The sequence below is a fragment of the Ovis aries genome, chromosome 15 (genome assembly GCF_016772045.2).
Source record: "Ovis aries strain OAR_USU_Benz2616 breed Rambouillet chromosome 15, ARS-UI_Ramb_v3.0, whole genome shotgun sequence".
Classification (NCBI taxonomy): Eukaryota; Metazoa; Chordata; class Mammalia; order Artiodactyla; family Bovidae; genus Ovis; species Ovis aries.
The window spans coordinates 50,695,395-50,710,174 of record NC_056068.1 but is presented as its reverse complement, the minus strand read 5'-3'; the positions used below and the strand labels follow the sequence as shown (position 1 = coordinate 50,710,174).

The 14,780-nt window shown below is 44.1% G+C and overlaps 1 protein-coding gene across 2 annotated transcripts in view; it reads left to right on the top strand.

Moving 5' to 3' along the window:
- Positions 1 to 14,780, top strand: part of CLPB (ClpB family mitochondrial disaggregase) — a 139,318-nt gene that overhangs the window by 37,699 nt on the left and 86,839 nt on the right. For both annotated transcript variants that reach the window (XM_004016294.6, XM_004016292.6), the window contains one exon: positions 14,598 to 14,701. In XM_004016294.6, coding sequence (XP_004016343.1) covers positions 14,598 to 14,701 — 104 coding nt within the window. The remainder of the gene's footprint in view (positions 1 to 14,597; positions 14,702 to 14,780) is intronic.

The following is a 14,780-nucleotide window of genomic DNA, read 5'->3' as shown; positions in this document are numbered from 1 at the left end:
AGAACCCAGAAGCACAAGCCAGATTGCTGACCCTCAAGAGAGGCTTTACAGGCCTCTCTGTGTGGCTGACAACTCTGCAGGTGTTCTCTGAGCATAGAACTGATGCTGCTGTTGCAGCTGGACCAGGGCAGCCTCCTTGGGAAGCTCTTCTTTGCTGGCTGGCCAGAGGCAGAGCAGGTGGAGCACCCTGGACCCATGCTTCAGCTTAGGTCCTTAGGAGGCCTGACAGCGTGGAGGTCTAGCCTGTCTTAGAGGCTTCCAGCCTCTTCCCAAGATCCCCAGCCTGTTCTCAGCCTGGCTGCTTGCTGCACAACGGTGCCTCTTTTGGCCCAGAGAGGCTGGCTTTGTGCTATCTGATCTCCTGACTATAGTGATGATGATGGTTGTGGTGTCTTCTGTGTGCCAAGCCCATGTCAAATACTTCCCAGTATTGGCTGTGATCCTCACTGCAACCCTAAAAGGGATGGATTATTATCCCTGTTTTACGTATAGAGAAAATGAAGTTCGGAGGTGCTCAAGCTTGTCCATTGGTGGAAGGGGGAGCCGGGATTTGAAGCCAGGTCCCTCTGAACCCCAAACCCTTTTTCTCTCCACTGGACTGCACTGCCCAGGTAGGGAAGATTCAGGATCAAAGCCATGTCAGGACCAGGTGTCAGGTCAACTCAGGCAAGGTTTCTTGATGACCCACTATGTGCTGGATGATTTTGAGAAATTTAAAAACCAACAAACTACTCTCCTTATCCTCAGAGAAGAGATAAAACAAGCCCCCTTTAACTGTAGAATGAGGCAGAGTATGGTCAGTACCCCAGAGAAGACCAGCCTAGAGTGCTGGGGAGGGGCCGATCATGAAAGGAGGCCCTTTCACATGAGGTGGGCCTTGAAAGATGGACAGGATTTTGATCGGTAGAGGTGGAGAGTAGAAAGACAGCATTTTTTGGAATAAGGACCATTGTAAGCATAGGCTCCTAAAGGTAAGAAAGTAGGGATGTACCAGAGTTGATAGGAGGCACTGGCAGGGTCTGGAGACCAGCGAGCGTAAAGGATAAGTCTTATCCAATACAGGCCACGGTCGTCTCAGGCTGAGACTATCCAGCATGTGGTGGAGTTGTGAGCTCGAGAGCTGAAAGACTAGAGTTCACATCCAGGCTCTTCCTCCTATTAGTCTTGACAAATTCTTTCACTTACCTGTGATTGTTTCCTCAATCATGATACGGAGATAACAAGGCGAGCTACTTTAAGTTTGTAAATATATGTAAAAGTGTTTAGAATGATGCCTGCCACATAATGAGCACTGGAGAAGAGTTTGCTACTTTAGTTAATAGTAGTGTAGCAGTAGTGGTAGTGTCTTAATTGTTATTATGACTAACCCTGCTGCGGCTGACTGTGGGTGACCTCATGAAGTTAGTGAATTTCCTGCAGGTAGGCCTATCTTTGAGGGAGGTGGCACTATTACTTGCCTCTCACCAGCATCTCTTTTGTGTGATGCAGAAGCAGTAGGATTTTGAAAATTCTTTTTCTACTTCTTCTCATCTCAGAAGCCGTGCCTAGAACATGGGACCCCAGACCAGAGCACTTTGACGTGAAGCTGGCTGTTGTCCCAGGTGGCCACCTGCCTGGTGAAGAACAGTTCCCAGTATTTCCCAGAAAGGAAGGGTGGCTGAGGGTGCTGGCCAGGTGCCCAGAATGCCAGCACTATGCCCCCAGAAAAGTGTGCCTTGCTTGACATCTCTCCCACCACTCCTGCTGTGGCTGATTATCTCTGAGTAACAAAGAGTCATTTCTAATCCCATTTAGAATCATTGCCCAAGATAATCCTGTTTCATAGTAATGATATTCCAATTCCAGCATGCACCCGTTTCTAGTTTGGCAGACGCACGCCTTGACCTCAGGCCACCCAGGCACTGCTCCTGGGAAAGTGATGCCAGCTCATTTGCCTAACCTGACAGTCAGGGTACCCACCCACTTTTCCACCGCTGTATCCCATCCTGGGGTTCTGTGTTCAGGGATGTCTTCACAGAGAGGATCAGTTGGGACAAAAAGAGCAACCTGCGCTCATCCCCTTCAGCAGCCTGGGGAGGAGTGTTCCATTTCTAGGGACTGTGATGCAGTGTGTTCCTGCACCTCCTCTCTAAAGACCTCAGACCCACTCTGTGCCATGAGCTGTGCCTATTAGGGCTGTCAGGCTGGTGGGTCGGGGATATACAGTAAATATCAGTAAATATGGTGAGTGTGCTTGGGATGCAGCAAGGTTTTGGCTGTCTCTCATGCAATCTGTGTGAATAAAATATGATTGTAGCAAATAGTTTAGTCAAAACTAATGAATGGTGAGTGATCTGGTTCATTGTTTATATATGAATGGCTATCAGGCTGGAAAGCAGACTACTTATGAACCACAGGGTTCTGTCCTAGTCACTAGTCATATCACTGATTCTAATGAGACCACTGATGAATGACAGACAAATTGGCAAATTAAATGAAGCTGATACGTTGGGTGAAAGAATTGGGAATGTGAAAAAAGAACTCAATGTGATAGAGCAATGGTTAAATCTGTGGTGATAAAAAATTAATAAGGGGGATGAGTTTCAGTCTGCAGTTAAAACCAAAACCAATGGTAACACCCAGGGCAACCCAATTTAGCAGTTCTGGCAAGTAAAGCCCCGGAGCTGACTGCAGCCTCAGTGTGTGCACCAGCAGTGCAGTGTTAAGGCCTCAGAAGTGAACTAATAAAACAAATATTTACTGGCCTGTACTCTGCCCTGTGTGTAAAGGAACAGATGGCCAGGCACAGTCCTTACTTTAGGGAGCACAGTCTAGATGTGTGTGACAGAGTAGTGAGAGACAAGGGCTCCGGAAAAAGGACCTGAGTTTTAAACCTAGCTCTACCTCTTACCAACTGTTTCCTCATCGGCAAAGTAGGAACAATAACGGCACCTGCCTCAGCATCATGTGGTTGCAAAGATTAAAATGCACTTAAGACAGCCTAGTGCATAGTAAGTGTAGGAGCCCCAACAAGCTCTTATGGATGATTTGCCTACGAAGAGCCTGGTCTAGCCCATACTATGGAAAGAATCCCTAATAACCAGGGCCTGACCTCTCTGGCCCATTGGTTTGGCAGCTGAGTATTATGAACCACAGATTGAAAGGTATGGACCTGTGTTTAGAACTAGGTTAAGAGTGTGAAATTGCGATTGTCCTGGAAACCCTGTAATGGATAATCTTGGTTTGGTGGCCCACTTAACGTGTCATACCTTCCTTGAGCTTTGCCCAAATTATCTCACCTTGTCTGAGCCCACTATTGATTTTTGACCCTTGTCTATCTAAATCAGATTCCCTCTTATTAACCCAGCTAGCTTTACGACTATCTGAAAATATCACTGTCCCTGGTGCATAGTGAGGGCCCAGCAACTATGGGATGTCAGGACGGACTAATGGATGGTCAGGTGGGTGAGAACCAGTGTGGTTTAGGGGAATGTGCACCAAATAGTAATGAATTTGAATCTTGGTTCCTGTGTTTATTTAACATGTACACTTGGACAGCTCATGTTATCTTGCTGAGCCTCAGTTTATTCATTTATAAAATTGACTGGTACCTCACTGCAAGTGGTTATAATGATCTGGAGTAGTAAATGTAAAAGTAAATGTAAAGTGCTCCACCCTCTATGGCTGCTTTATTATGATTATTGATCTTTGCCTTTTGAGGGAAGTAAATAAAATATCCTCATTCAAGAAAACTGGGACACGTTTTCTACACAGGTACCTTGCTTCCTACCTAATCTTTAGTTTGTTTCCCAAGGAAGCTGGCTTTAAAAAGAAAACTGCACCCCATCCTCCAAAAAAAGAAGAAAAGAAAACTGCCCTCCTATTTCCCCACTACCTGCCCCCACCCCAAGTTCATGCCCCCCCACCACAGGATCTCTAGATTCAACATGTGCCTTTGGCTGGCCACCCTGCTTTCCTGACCTCCCATAGACTGGCTGGTAGACTGAATGAGCCACAGCTCATTTGACTTCCAGCAAACCTCCTGAACTGTGACCTCTTTGCTTCCTCCCCTCACCGAGGTGTGCGCTGAGTTGAGAATAGGTCAACTCTTTGTCTTCTCCTTGGGACACGGTGACCCTGTGCTTGCATGTGGGGGGTAAAGGGGAGGGGGAGTCAGAGGAGCCTCTCCAGAAGCTCCACATTGTGTGGGGACGACCTGGAGCTGGGATCACTGCCCTTCTTGCTTCACCAGCTCCAGCTGCTCGCCAGCCGTCTCTTGACACGTGCCTGGCCCAGCCTAGGCCTCAGCTCACACCACAGGTTTCCTCCGTCTTTCCAAAACATTGTGATGACCCAAAGCCCCTCCGGCCACTGAGAGCAGAAAGCCAATCGATGCAACTGCCCTTTCGAGCTTTGTGACGCCCCACAGTCTTGAAAATGGGAGCTCATCAAGGTCCATACGAGCCAACTTCCTAAGGGTGCGTCCACCTCTAATCTAATTACAGCCTAATCAGTGAATTAAAACATGCCTCGTGGGGGCTCTTGCTCCAAAGGGACTTCTGTGAGTCTCAGGAGTTGCAACTTAGAGACCACCCTCCGGTTCATTTCCTCATCTTTGTTTGGGAACTGCCTGGTGTAAGTTGGGAAGGGTCTGATACTCAGGAGGGGAAGATGGGGATGTTTTCCACAGCTAAGCTAACTGCAACCCAGTTTAGACCCTCAGGTGGGAGAAGGCTGGGAAGGGCTAAGACAGTTGCCTTCCACCTTTCTCCCTTGTTTCTCACCAAATGAATTATTTCGTTTATTCATACAGTCATTCAGAAAGCATCTGTTGACCACTTATTGTGATCTAGGCATTGGGCAAGAAGCTAGGAAAGAAGGTTGAGACGTGGTCCTTGCCCTGTGATCTACTGGGAAAGGTAAATACAAATAGACAAGCAGTCACAATATGATATGGTGGGCAGCACCTTCCACTTGAGTGAGAATTGGGTTCTGTGCAAGCAGGAAGGGCGTGCACCCGGGCTGAGAGTCAGAGAGGCCTCAGTTGAGTTGATGACTATGTCACTGAGGAGCCCTGAAGGTGAGTGAGCACTAATCAGTTGAAGGGGAAGTGGGGTGGCGGGGGCACTCCCAGAAGGAGGGATATATTTGATGCTCTTTGGTGTACTTCAGGGAGTTCATTGTTTTCACTGGGCCCTTAAATTTTCAGCCCCCAAGATCACTAGATCAACATAGGAATTAGAAGTTCTGCAGTTGAGAGACTCCCTGAAGGAATAAACTTTTAGAAAAGAAATGAGGGCAGGAGACCCGACCCTTTTAAATTTTTTGAGTAATTTTATTTATTTTTGGCTGTGCTGGGTGTTCATTGCTGCACAGGCCTTTCTCTAGTTGTGGTGCCCTAGCTGCTCCTTGCAGTGACTTCTTTTCTTGTAGAACACAGGCTCTAAGGCACCCAGGTTTCAGTGGTTTCGGCTCACAGCCTCCAGAGCACAGGCTCAGTAGTTGTGGTGCACGGGCTTTACTTGCTCCGTGTCGTGTGGGGTCGTCCCGGATCAGGGATCAAACCCATGTCTTCTGCACTGGCAAACAGATTCTTTTTACCTACCACTGAGCCACCAGGGAAACCCCTCAACTCTTTTTTAAAAATCATCATTCTTGTGTCCAGCCTGCTGCTTCCAACTGCTGTATCGTGTTTTATAGGCCACATCTAACTCACTCGTGTCCTCAGTGATGGAGTGCCTGCAACTCCCTACTGCCGCAAAAGGTGTGGGGACATCTCCCACGTTTGGACCTGTGTAAGAATTCCTCTGAGATACGTATACTCAGGAGCAAAGTGCTGGGTTATTGGGTTAGGTACAAGATGATATCTGTAATGGCTGCATCAGTCTGTCCCCAAGAAGTGCCTGAGGAATCCAAGATCCTCATGCCTCCACCAACACTGAGTATTTTTCAGCTTTCTCATGTTGAATTTAAAGTGCTATCTCATTTTTAAATTTTTTTTTAACAGCAAGTCCTTGTTGGTTATCTGTTTTAAATACAGCAGTTTATGCATATCAACCCCAAATTCCCAATAAAGTGATGTCTCATTTAAAAAATTTTTCATTTCTCTAATCACAAATGAGCTTGAGAATTTCTTCATATGCTTAATCATCTTGTTTGTTTGTTTCCTCCTCTGGGTGTTTTTGCCTCGTTTTTCTGTGGGACTTCCTGATCCTTGCCTTGTTGCTAAAACTTGAATTGAGGCAAGTCCTCCAGACTGTTAGCTACCTGGGGGTCCATAAAGGGAAGTGAGAGGCCATATAGCTGAATGATAAGAACATGAACTTGGTAGCCAGACTGCCCTGGTTTAAATCCCACCTGTGCTCCTTACAACTTGAGTGACGTTGGACAGGTTACTTACCCCTTGGTTTCTGTTTAACTTCCCTCATAGGATTGTTGTGAGGATTAAATGTTACTATATGTAAAGTATTAATATTTAAAATAGTGCCTGGTGGGTAGGAAGTATATACAAATGTTAGCTCTTATTATTAGACTGCTGTCTTCTTCCTACTTTGCTCCATTGTACCCTTGAGAAATTGAATATTTACACCAGCAGGCAGTAAAAGAAAGTAGAAAGAAAACAGCTCTCAGCCTAGACTCAGAGCTCACTACTCCTACTCACTTGTATAACTCTTACCCAGGTCTTGGGTTCTGGACCTGCGTTTTCCTCCCTACCTGAGGCCAATCTTCAATACCCGACCATTTCTGACTAGTCAGATTTCCAGGCCTGCAGTGCCCGCCAGCGCCCCAGCCTAGCTAGCTCAGTCCTGTTGCTCTTCCTCTGCCAGCCTGTCAGCTGGATACTATCCCTCACAACCTTCACCTTCAGTATTCACACAGCTCAGTCTTTTTGGTAAGTCAGCTCACTTGGGCAGAGAGAGAAGACCAGAATAGATTGTGATAGACACACAGGAAGGCATGTACTGCTACCAGAGCCAAGTCGCTAAAGGCCAATTCTAAACCGCCATTCTCTTGGGCTGCAGACATTCTCTGACTTTCCAGGTTAGTATTGGAAGTAGGGTGTCTAGAGATTATCTCTAGCCTTTGAAGTTGATACTGACTTTGGTAGGCATGTCTTTCCACAGACTACCAGAGGCCAAGTTCTGAGCTAGCTGGGAGAATTGCTGATGTTTGTAAGCCTTTGCCCAGTGAGAACCTGTGGAGTAGTCAGCATAGTTCTTTGAGTGTGTTACAGAAAAACATGAGTGAGTGGAATGGTGTACCCTGCCCCCTTTAATCCAGCTATTAAAACCATGAAGACCTAGCCCATACTAGGTACCACCCATTTGGCACCAGCTATTGACATTTAAGGTAGTGATACCTAAACCCAAACCTCATGAGTGACAGCCATCATGCCAGCATCAGAACAGAGTCGGCTGCAGTTATCCTTTGGTGGATCACCTTGAATAGCAGTGCCTGCCTTCCTTTGTACCATCAGATCCGGTAATCCCCTTGTCAGCCAGGGGGGCCAACTCATCATCTCTTATATGTCACCTTCTCCCAGATACATTTCTGAATTGGGGGATTTGTTTCGGCTTTAGCAAAAACAAAAATGTCAGAGACAGAAATCTCTTCATTTCTGTTCATTGCTGCTCCTGGTGTCTGCTTCTTTTGCCTTCCCTTGGCCTTATACCAGTGTGTTTCTTGGTTTCTGATTGTTGACTTGTTTTGTGTCTGCTGTTTCCCTCTGTCTCTAGTCCTTAACATATGACCTGGCTTTTGGCTCTCTGCCTCACATCTCTGCTGCCTGGTCTCTGGCCCTTGGCTCTGTTTTGACTATGAACTTCTTGGCACTCCCTGGGCCTGACCTACTGCTAAACCTGTTCTCCCCAGCCTTGCCCTAGGTTTCACTTACCCAGCTAGCCTCCTACTCTATTTCTGCCCTGATGCATCCCACAGGTCCACAAAGTTCTTTTTGTCTTCAAAGCTAACTATAGTCACGTAGTCCTTTAGGCTGATCTGGACTGACTTCTCCAAAAAAGACCTGATCCCCATGGAACTCTGGGTCAAATGCTTTTTTTGTATGAGATTGCTCTTGGACAAAAACCTTACTGCTGTGTGATAAGTTGTTTGGTGCCACTCTGGACCACAGAACAGCCATGGTTCTTTTAGTCCTAGCTCTACTCCACTGTGGGGCTGCTGCCTTTTGCATTTATGAAAAGTGAAAGGAATCTTCTCCAAGGTTGCAGAATGAGTCACTCGCTTGGATGCTTACCCTCCTTGTCCTCCAAGTTTGTGAAGTGAATTGCCCATTCCTTTTGATTGGGTTAGCAGCCCCAGGGCCTAGCCTCATCACTTTCCTCTCTCCATCCTGCCAGACCACTGTCTGCCCCCTGGGGCCAAGGGTAGCATACTTGGTTGCTTGGACACGTCTTGCAGCCTGCAAATTGGACAGATGGAATCAATACTCAGGAACCTGGAGAGGCCCAGGTAGCACAGTTAGTGACACTAAATGCCTAGAGGGACAGCCTGCCCTGGGAGGGGTTGTGATTGAATGGTGATTGGACACAGCAGCTGAGCATTAACCAAATTATGTCCCTTTGAGTTTAGATCGACAAACCCTCCTCACTTAAATTTTAAAACAAGCCAACTTGTGTAGAATACAGAAGAGCTGCCTTCTTAACACAGCGCTATGGCAGCACGAGTGCTGGGTATAGATTTGGAGCCCACTTCAGCCTATGTAATTATCACTAAGATTATATGGACACAGAGAAGAGAGCTCATATTTGTGAATCTCCTTTGATGTGCCAGGCACTGTAGAGTTTTTATCTCATAACTTACAAGGGGGAGGCATCATAATCCCTATTATTCTAGTAAAGATATAGAGTTTCAGAGGTATAATAATTTGTCCAAGAACATAGTTAGTAGATTATAGTGCTTCCCTGTACTTGTTATAAAATGTCACACCATCTTCCCTATTTGTGTGTCAGTTCATAAGTCTCTTGACTTTCCTACAGCCCAACCATAGGGTCAGGTACACAGTCATAATAACTAATGTCTGTTGAGCACTTATTATGTGTCATACACTATTAAAGCACATTTTATACACTAACGGAGTCATATGAGCTAGATATTCTTAATATCTGATAATTATGATACAGAGTGATTTTCTAATTTCACCATTTGTTCTACATTTATTAGTTGTCATTCTACAGTAAAAAAAAAAAAAAAAAAAGAGCTTTCCCTTCCTCCCCATTGACTGTATGGACTCTTGGAATCTTAATGTACAATGGGTGATAGTCTGTTAATGTCATTATTCATGTTGATGTTCATATTGACTCAGATTTTTTTAATTTATTTATTGATTTATTTTTTGTTGCACTGGGTCTTTGTTGCTCTGCGTGGGCTTTCTCTAGTTGCGATGAGCAGGGGCTGCTCTTCATTGCGTTGCATTGCAATGCCCAGGTTTCTCTTTGCAGTGGTTTCTCTTATTGTGGAGCAGAGGCTCTAGATGCGCAGGCTTCAGTAGCTGCAGCATTTGGTCTCAGTAATTTCAGCAAGTGGGCTCGTAGTGGTGGCCCACAGGCTTCAGTTGCTCCGAGGCATGTGGAATCTTCTGAGACCAGGGATCGAACCAGTGTCCCCTGCATTGGCAAGCAGATTCTTGTCCATCTTCCCCAGAGAAGCCCATCTGTACCATGGCCTCAGATTTTAAAGCCAGCATTATAATCACTGTACCATACTGCATCCTTTGCCATGAGATATTTTTCTCACTGCCTGCAGTTAGTTTGCCCATCTCTAACAGCCTTTTTGAACCTTCTTAACTTTTCATCTTCTGGGAAATAGGAAGACTAGTGACAGTCTTTTCCAAATTATCTGTAAACTATAAAAGTAAATTACAAAAAAAGATAGAAATGGTAAGGACCTAACAGAAGCAGAAGATATTAAGAAGAGGTAGCAAGAATACACAGAAGAACTATACAAAAAAGATCTTCATGACCCAGATAACCACGATGGTGTGATCACTCACCTAGAGCCAGACATCCTGGAATGCAAAGTCAAATGGACCTTAGGAAGCATCACTATGAGCAAAGCTAGTAGAGGTGATGGAATTCCAGTTGAGCTATTTCAAATCCTGAAAGATGATGCTGTGAAAGTGCTGCACTCAGTATGCCAGCAAATATGGAAAACTCAGCAGTGGCCACAGAACTGGAAAAGGTCAGTTTTCATTCCAGTCCCAAAGAAGGGCAATGCCAAAGAATGCCACACAATTGCACTCATCTCACACGCTAGTAAAGTAATGCTCAAAATTCTCCAAGCCAGGCTTCAACAGTACGTGAGCTGAGAACTTCCAGATATTCAAGCTGGATTTAGAAAAGGCAGAGGAACCAGAGATCAAATTGCCAATATCCACTGGATCATCAAAAAAGCAAGAGAGTTCCAGAAAAACATCTACTTCTGCTTTATTGATTACACCAAAGCCTTTAATTGTGTGGATCACAACAAACTGTGGAAAATGAAAGAGATGGGAATACCAGACCACCACACCTGCCTCCTGAGAATTCTGTATGCAAATCAAGAAGCAACAGTTAGAACTGGACATGGACCAGCAGACTGGTTCCAAATCGGGAAAGGAGTACATCAAGGCTGTATATTGTCACCCTGCTTATTTAACTTATATACAGAGTACATCCTGTGAAAATGCAGAGCTGGATGAATCACAAGCTGGAATCTAGATCGCTGGGAGAGATATCAATAACCTCAGATATGCAGCTAACACCACACTTATGGCAGAAAGCGAAGAACTAAAGAGCCTCTTGATGAAAGTGAAAAGCAGAGTGAAAAAGTTGGCTTAAAGCTCAACATTCAGAAAACTAAGATCATGGCATCCAGTCCTGTCACTTCATGTCAAATAGATGGGGAAATGATGGAAACGGTGACAGATATTATTTTCTGGGCCTCCAAAAATCATTGCAGATGGTGACTGCAGCCATAAAATTAAAAGATGCTTGCTCCTTGGAAGAAAAGCTATGACCAACCTAGACAGCAGATTAAAAAGTAGAGACATGAATGGATAAGAAAGCTGTGGTACATATACACAATGGAGTATTACTCAGCCGTTAAAAAGAATTCATTTGAATCAGTTCTGATGAGATGGATGAAACTGGAGCTGATTATACAGAGTGAAGTAAGCCAGAAAGAAAAACACCAATATAGTATACTAACACATATATATGGAGTTTAGAAAGATGACAGTGACGACCCTGTATGCAAGACAGCAAAAAAGACACAGAGGTGTATAACGGACTTTTGGACTCAGAGGGAGAGGGAGAGGGTGGGATGATTTGGGAGAATGGCATTGTAACATGTATACTATCATGTAAGAATCAAATCGCCAGTCTGTGTCCGACGCAAGATATAGCATGCTTGGGGCTGGTGCACGGTGATGACCCAGAGAGATGTTATGGGGAGGGAGGTGGGAGGGGGTTCATGTTTGGGAATGCATGTACACCCATGGTGGATTCATGTCAATGTATGGCAAAACCAATAATTAGGAACAAGAAATTCAAGAAAGAGTAGTGAATTTAAAAATTAAAAAAAAAAAAAAAGTAGAGATATTACTTTACCAACAAAGGTCTGTCTAGTCAAAGCTGTGGTTTTCCCAGTAGTCATATATGGATGTGAGAGTTGGACTATAAAGAAAGCTGAGTGCCGAAGAATTGACGCTTTTGAACTGTGGTGTTGGAGAAGACTCTTGAGAGTCCCTTGGACTGCAAGGAGATCCAACCATTCCATTCTAAAGGAAATCAGTCCTGAATATTCATTGGAAGGACTGATGTTAAAGCTGAAACTCCAATACTTTGGCCACCTGATGGGAAGAACTGACTCAATTAAAAAGACCCTGATGCTAGGAAAGGTTGAAGGCAGGAGGAGAAGGGGACAACAGAGGATGAGATGGTTGGATGGCATCACCGACTTGATGAACTGTAGTTTGAGTAAGCTCTGGGAGTTGGTGATGGACAGGGAAGCCTGGTGTGCTGCAGTCCATGGGGTCGCAGAGAGTTGGACACGACTGAGCGACTGAACTGAACTGATAAGCAAATAGTCTCCAGCTAAAAACCTGACAGTGTCTGCTGTGAATTACATATCTGACTTTGAGATGTGGATTTTAGATGCTTAGAGACCCTTCTCATTTCTCTTGAGGATCATAATTCATAGCCTGGATAAATTACCTATAAAAGGTAATTCTTAAAATCTTTTTAGGTGAGGGGTATTAGAGTCAGGAGACTCACTTGACCATGCTACTTATCTGTGAGGACTGTGCGTGTGTATATGTGTGTACGTGGGAGTTACTGAAATTCATTCATCCATTCAGCAGATAATTGGGCCAGGTCCTGTGCCTGTTGAAGGTTATGAAATTCAAACCAGTTAATACAGGGAAAACCAACAACACTACTGACTACAGATACTGAAAAATTTAACAACAGAGAGAATCTAAAATTACAGTTAGGCTTTTTAATAGTTACAATAATTAGAGTAATTTTTAAATTTTATTTATTTGTATTTGGCGACATGTCACCACATGACTTGTAGGATCTTAGTTCTCTGACCAGGGATTGAACCCAGACCCTGGTAGTGAAAGCACCAAATCCTAACCACTAGATCACCAGGCGATTCCCTAGAATAATTTTTTTTAAAGTCCAGCTTCACTAGTAATCAAAGAAATGCAAATTGAAACAGTGATGTGATTCCATTTTCTGTCTTAACACATTTTCTGTGTCCAGATTAACACACTATGAAAAAGAAAAAAAATGCCCTATTTGATGAAAGGGCTCCCCTCATAACACAGTTGGTAAAGAATTCGGCTGCATTGCAGGCTACCCTGGTTTGATTCCTGGGTTGGGAAGATCTGCTAGAGAAGGGATAGGCTACCCACTCCAATAGTCTTGGGCTCCCCTTGTGGCTTCAGTTGGTAAAGAATCCACCTGCAATGCGGGAGACCTGGGTTCAATTCCTGGGTTGGAAAGATCCCTTGGAGAAGGGAAAAGCTACCCACATTCTGGCCTGGAGAATTTCATGGACTATTGCAAAGAATCAGACACAACTGAGTGACCTTCAGTCACTCACTCACATTTTGATGAAAGGAAGGCACAATAGTTACTCTCATCCTTCTTCTTTTGATAGTAGAAATAAAAATCACATTCTTTCTGAAAGGCAATTTAGTAACATTTATCAAAAAGCTTCAAAATGTTTATAGGTTTTATCTAGAAATTCACTTCTTAGGAATTTATTCAAAGGAAATTGTTAAAGAAATATTACAAAATAATTATTTTATAGTTGGAGATTGGCTAAATGAAGTATAGACAAGCCTTATGGTAGAATACTGTGCAGTCATTAAAAACAATGTCATAGACAATTATATAATACATGGAAGAGATATGTATATGTTTAGGGAGAACTTTTATATGACCCCATTTTTTTGTAAATAAAAATGTGCATACGTTGGAAAACCTGGAAAGATGTTATATATTCTAAAACAGTTTTTTATTTTTGATTAGCTGTATTTTCTAAATTTCTTATAGTGAACGTGAACCTTTTTTCTTAGAAGAAAAAGTGGGGAGAAGTATTAGCGGGAACATCACATAAGACAAGGGAAACTAACATATAAAGAGCACTTCCTGGATCAAGCACTGTGGTTGGTGCTCTATAAATTCACCTAATCTAATCTCACTGTGGAGCCTCCTGCCTCTCTCCTTCTCCCCTCAGTCCATTCTCACTTGGCTATAGGAGTGATTCTTCTAATAGCAAAGATTTAGAAGAGAACACACCAAACTATAAATAGTAATTACTCCTGGAATTTAGATTGAGGAGGTGGCTATAAGAGAAGGCTTTCATTTTTCAGTTTAATATTTCAGTATGGTTTGTACTGTGTGTGTATACACGTACAAGTGGGGAGGAAAAGCTTGTGTTGCCATGTCACTTCCCCTTTAAGCCCTTCAGTGGCTTAGCTCATCTCCCACTTTTCTTCCCCTTACACCCTCTGCTCCAGGTCCACTTTCTTCAGATGAAACTTCGTGCTTTTTTGCCTCCCAAGATTTGTGAATGCATTGGGTCCTCCCACTTCACCAACCTGGAACTGGTTATTCAGCCTTTCAGGTCTTTAATATCACATTCCCCGGGATGCCTTTCTTGATCCCCTCCCTTGGTTTCCCACCATGCATAGTACTTTTCCCATCATAGCCTCCATCACACTTTGCTAGAATTTTATGGTAAATTGTTGTCCTTCCCTGAAGAGGCTATAAGCTCCCTGAGGTCATGGACCCTAGCACCTAGAACAGTGACTTGGACATAGTAAGCATTTGATAAATAGTTGTTGAATAAACACTTCATATTTTATAGTTGTGGATCCTGAGCCTTAGGGAGGTGTTAGATAACTTGTCCAGAGCCTCTCAGCCAGTAACATATCAGAGCCAACTTTCCTACCCTTGTGTTCGATACTTGTAAAGTTCATGTTCTTTCCACTGTACCACTCAGGTGAACAGAGGCAGAGCCAATCCCTAAACATGCCTCAGAATTAGAGTCTTTACTTCCTGGACCTTTCCTGTTTGTGACACTTAAGTCTGTCTGATTTCTTCCAGTGTGGTGCAGGTCCTGCTTGCAGCTGGTGCTGACCCAAACCTCGGGGATGATTTTAGCAGTGTATACAAGACCGCCAAGGATCAGGGAATCCATTCTTTAGAAGGTAAGTGTGGATTACTGTGCTGTTCTGCGGGCTCTCCTCCTTGCGGCTTCCAGCAGCCGTTCTCCGTGCCAGTTCTGCC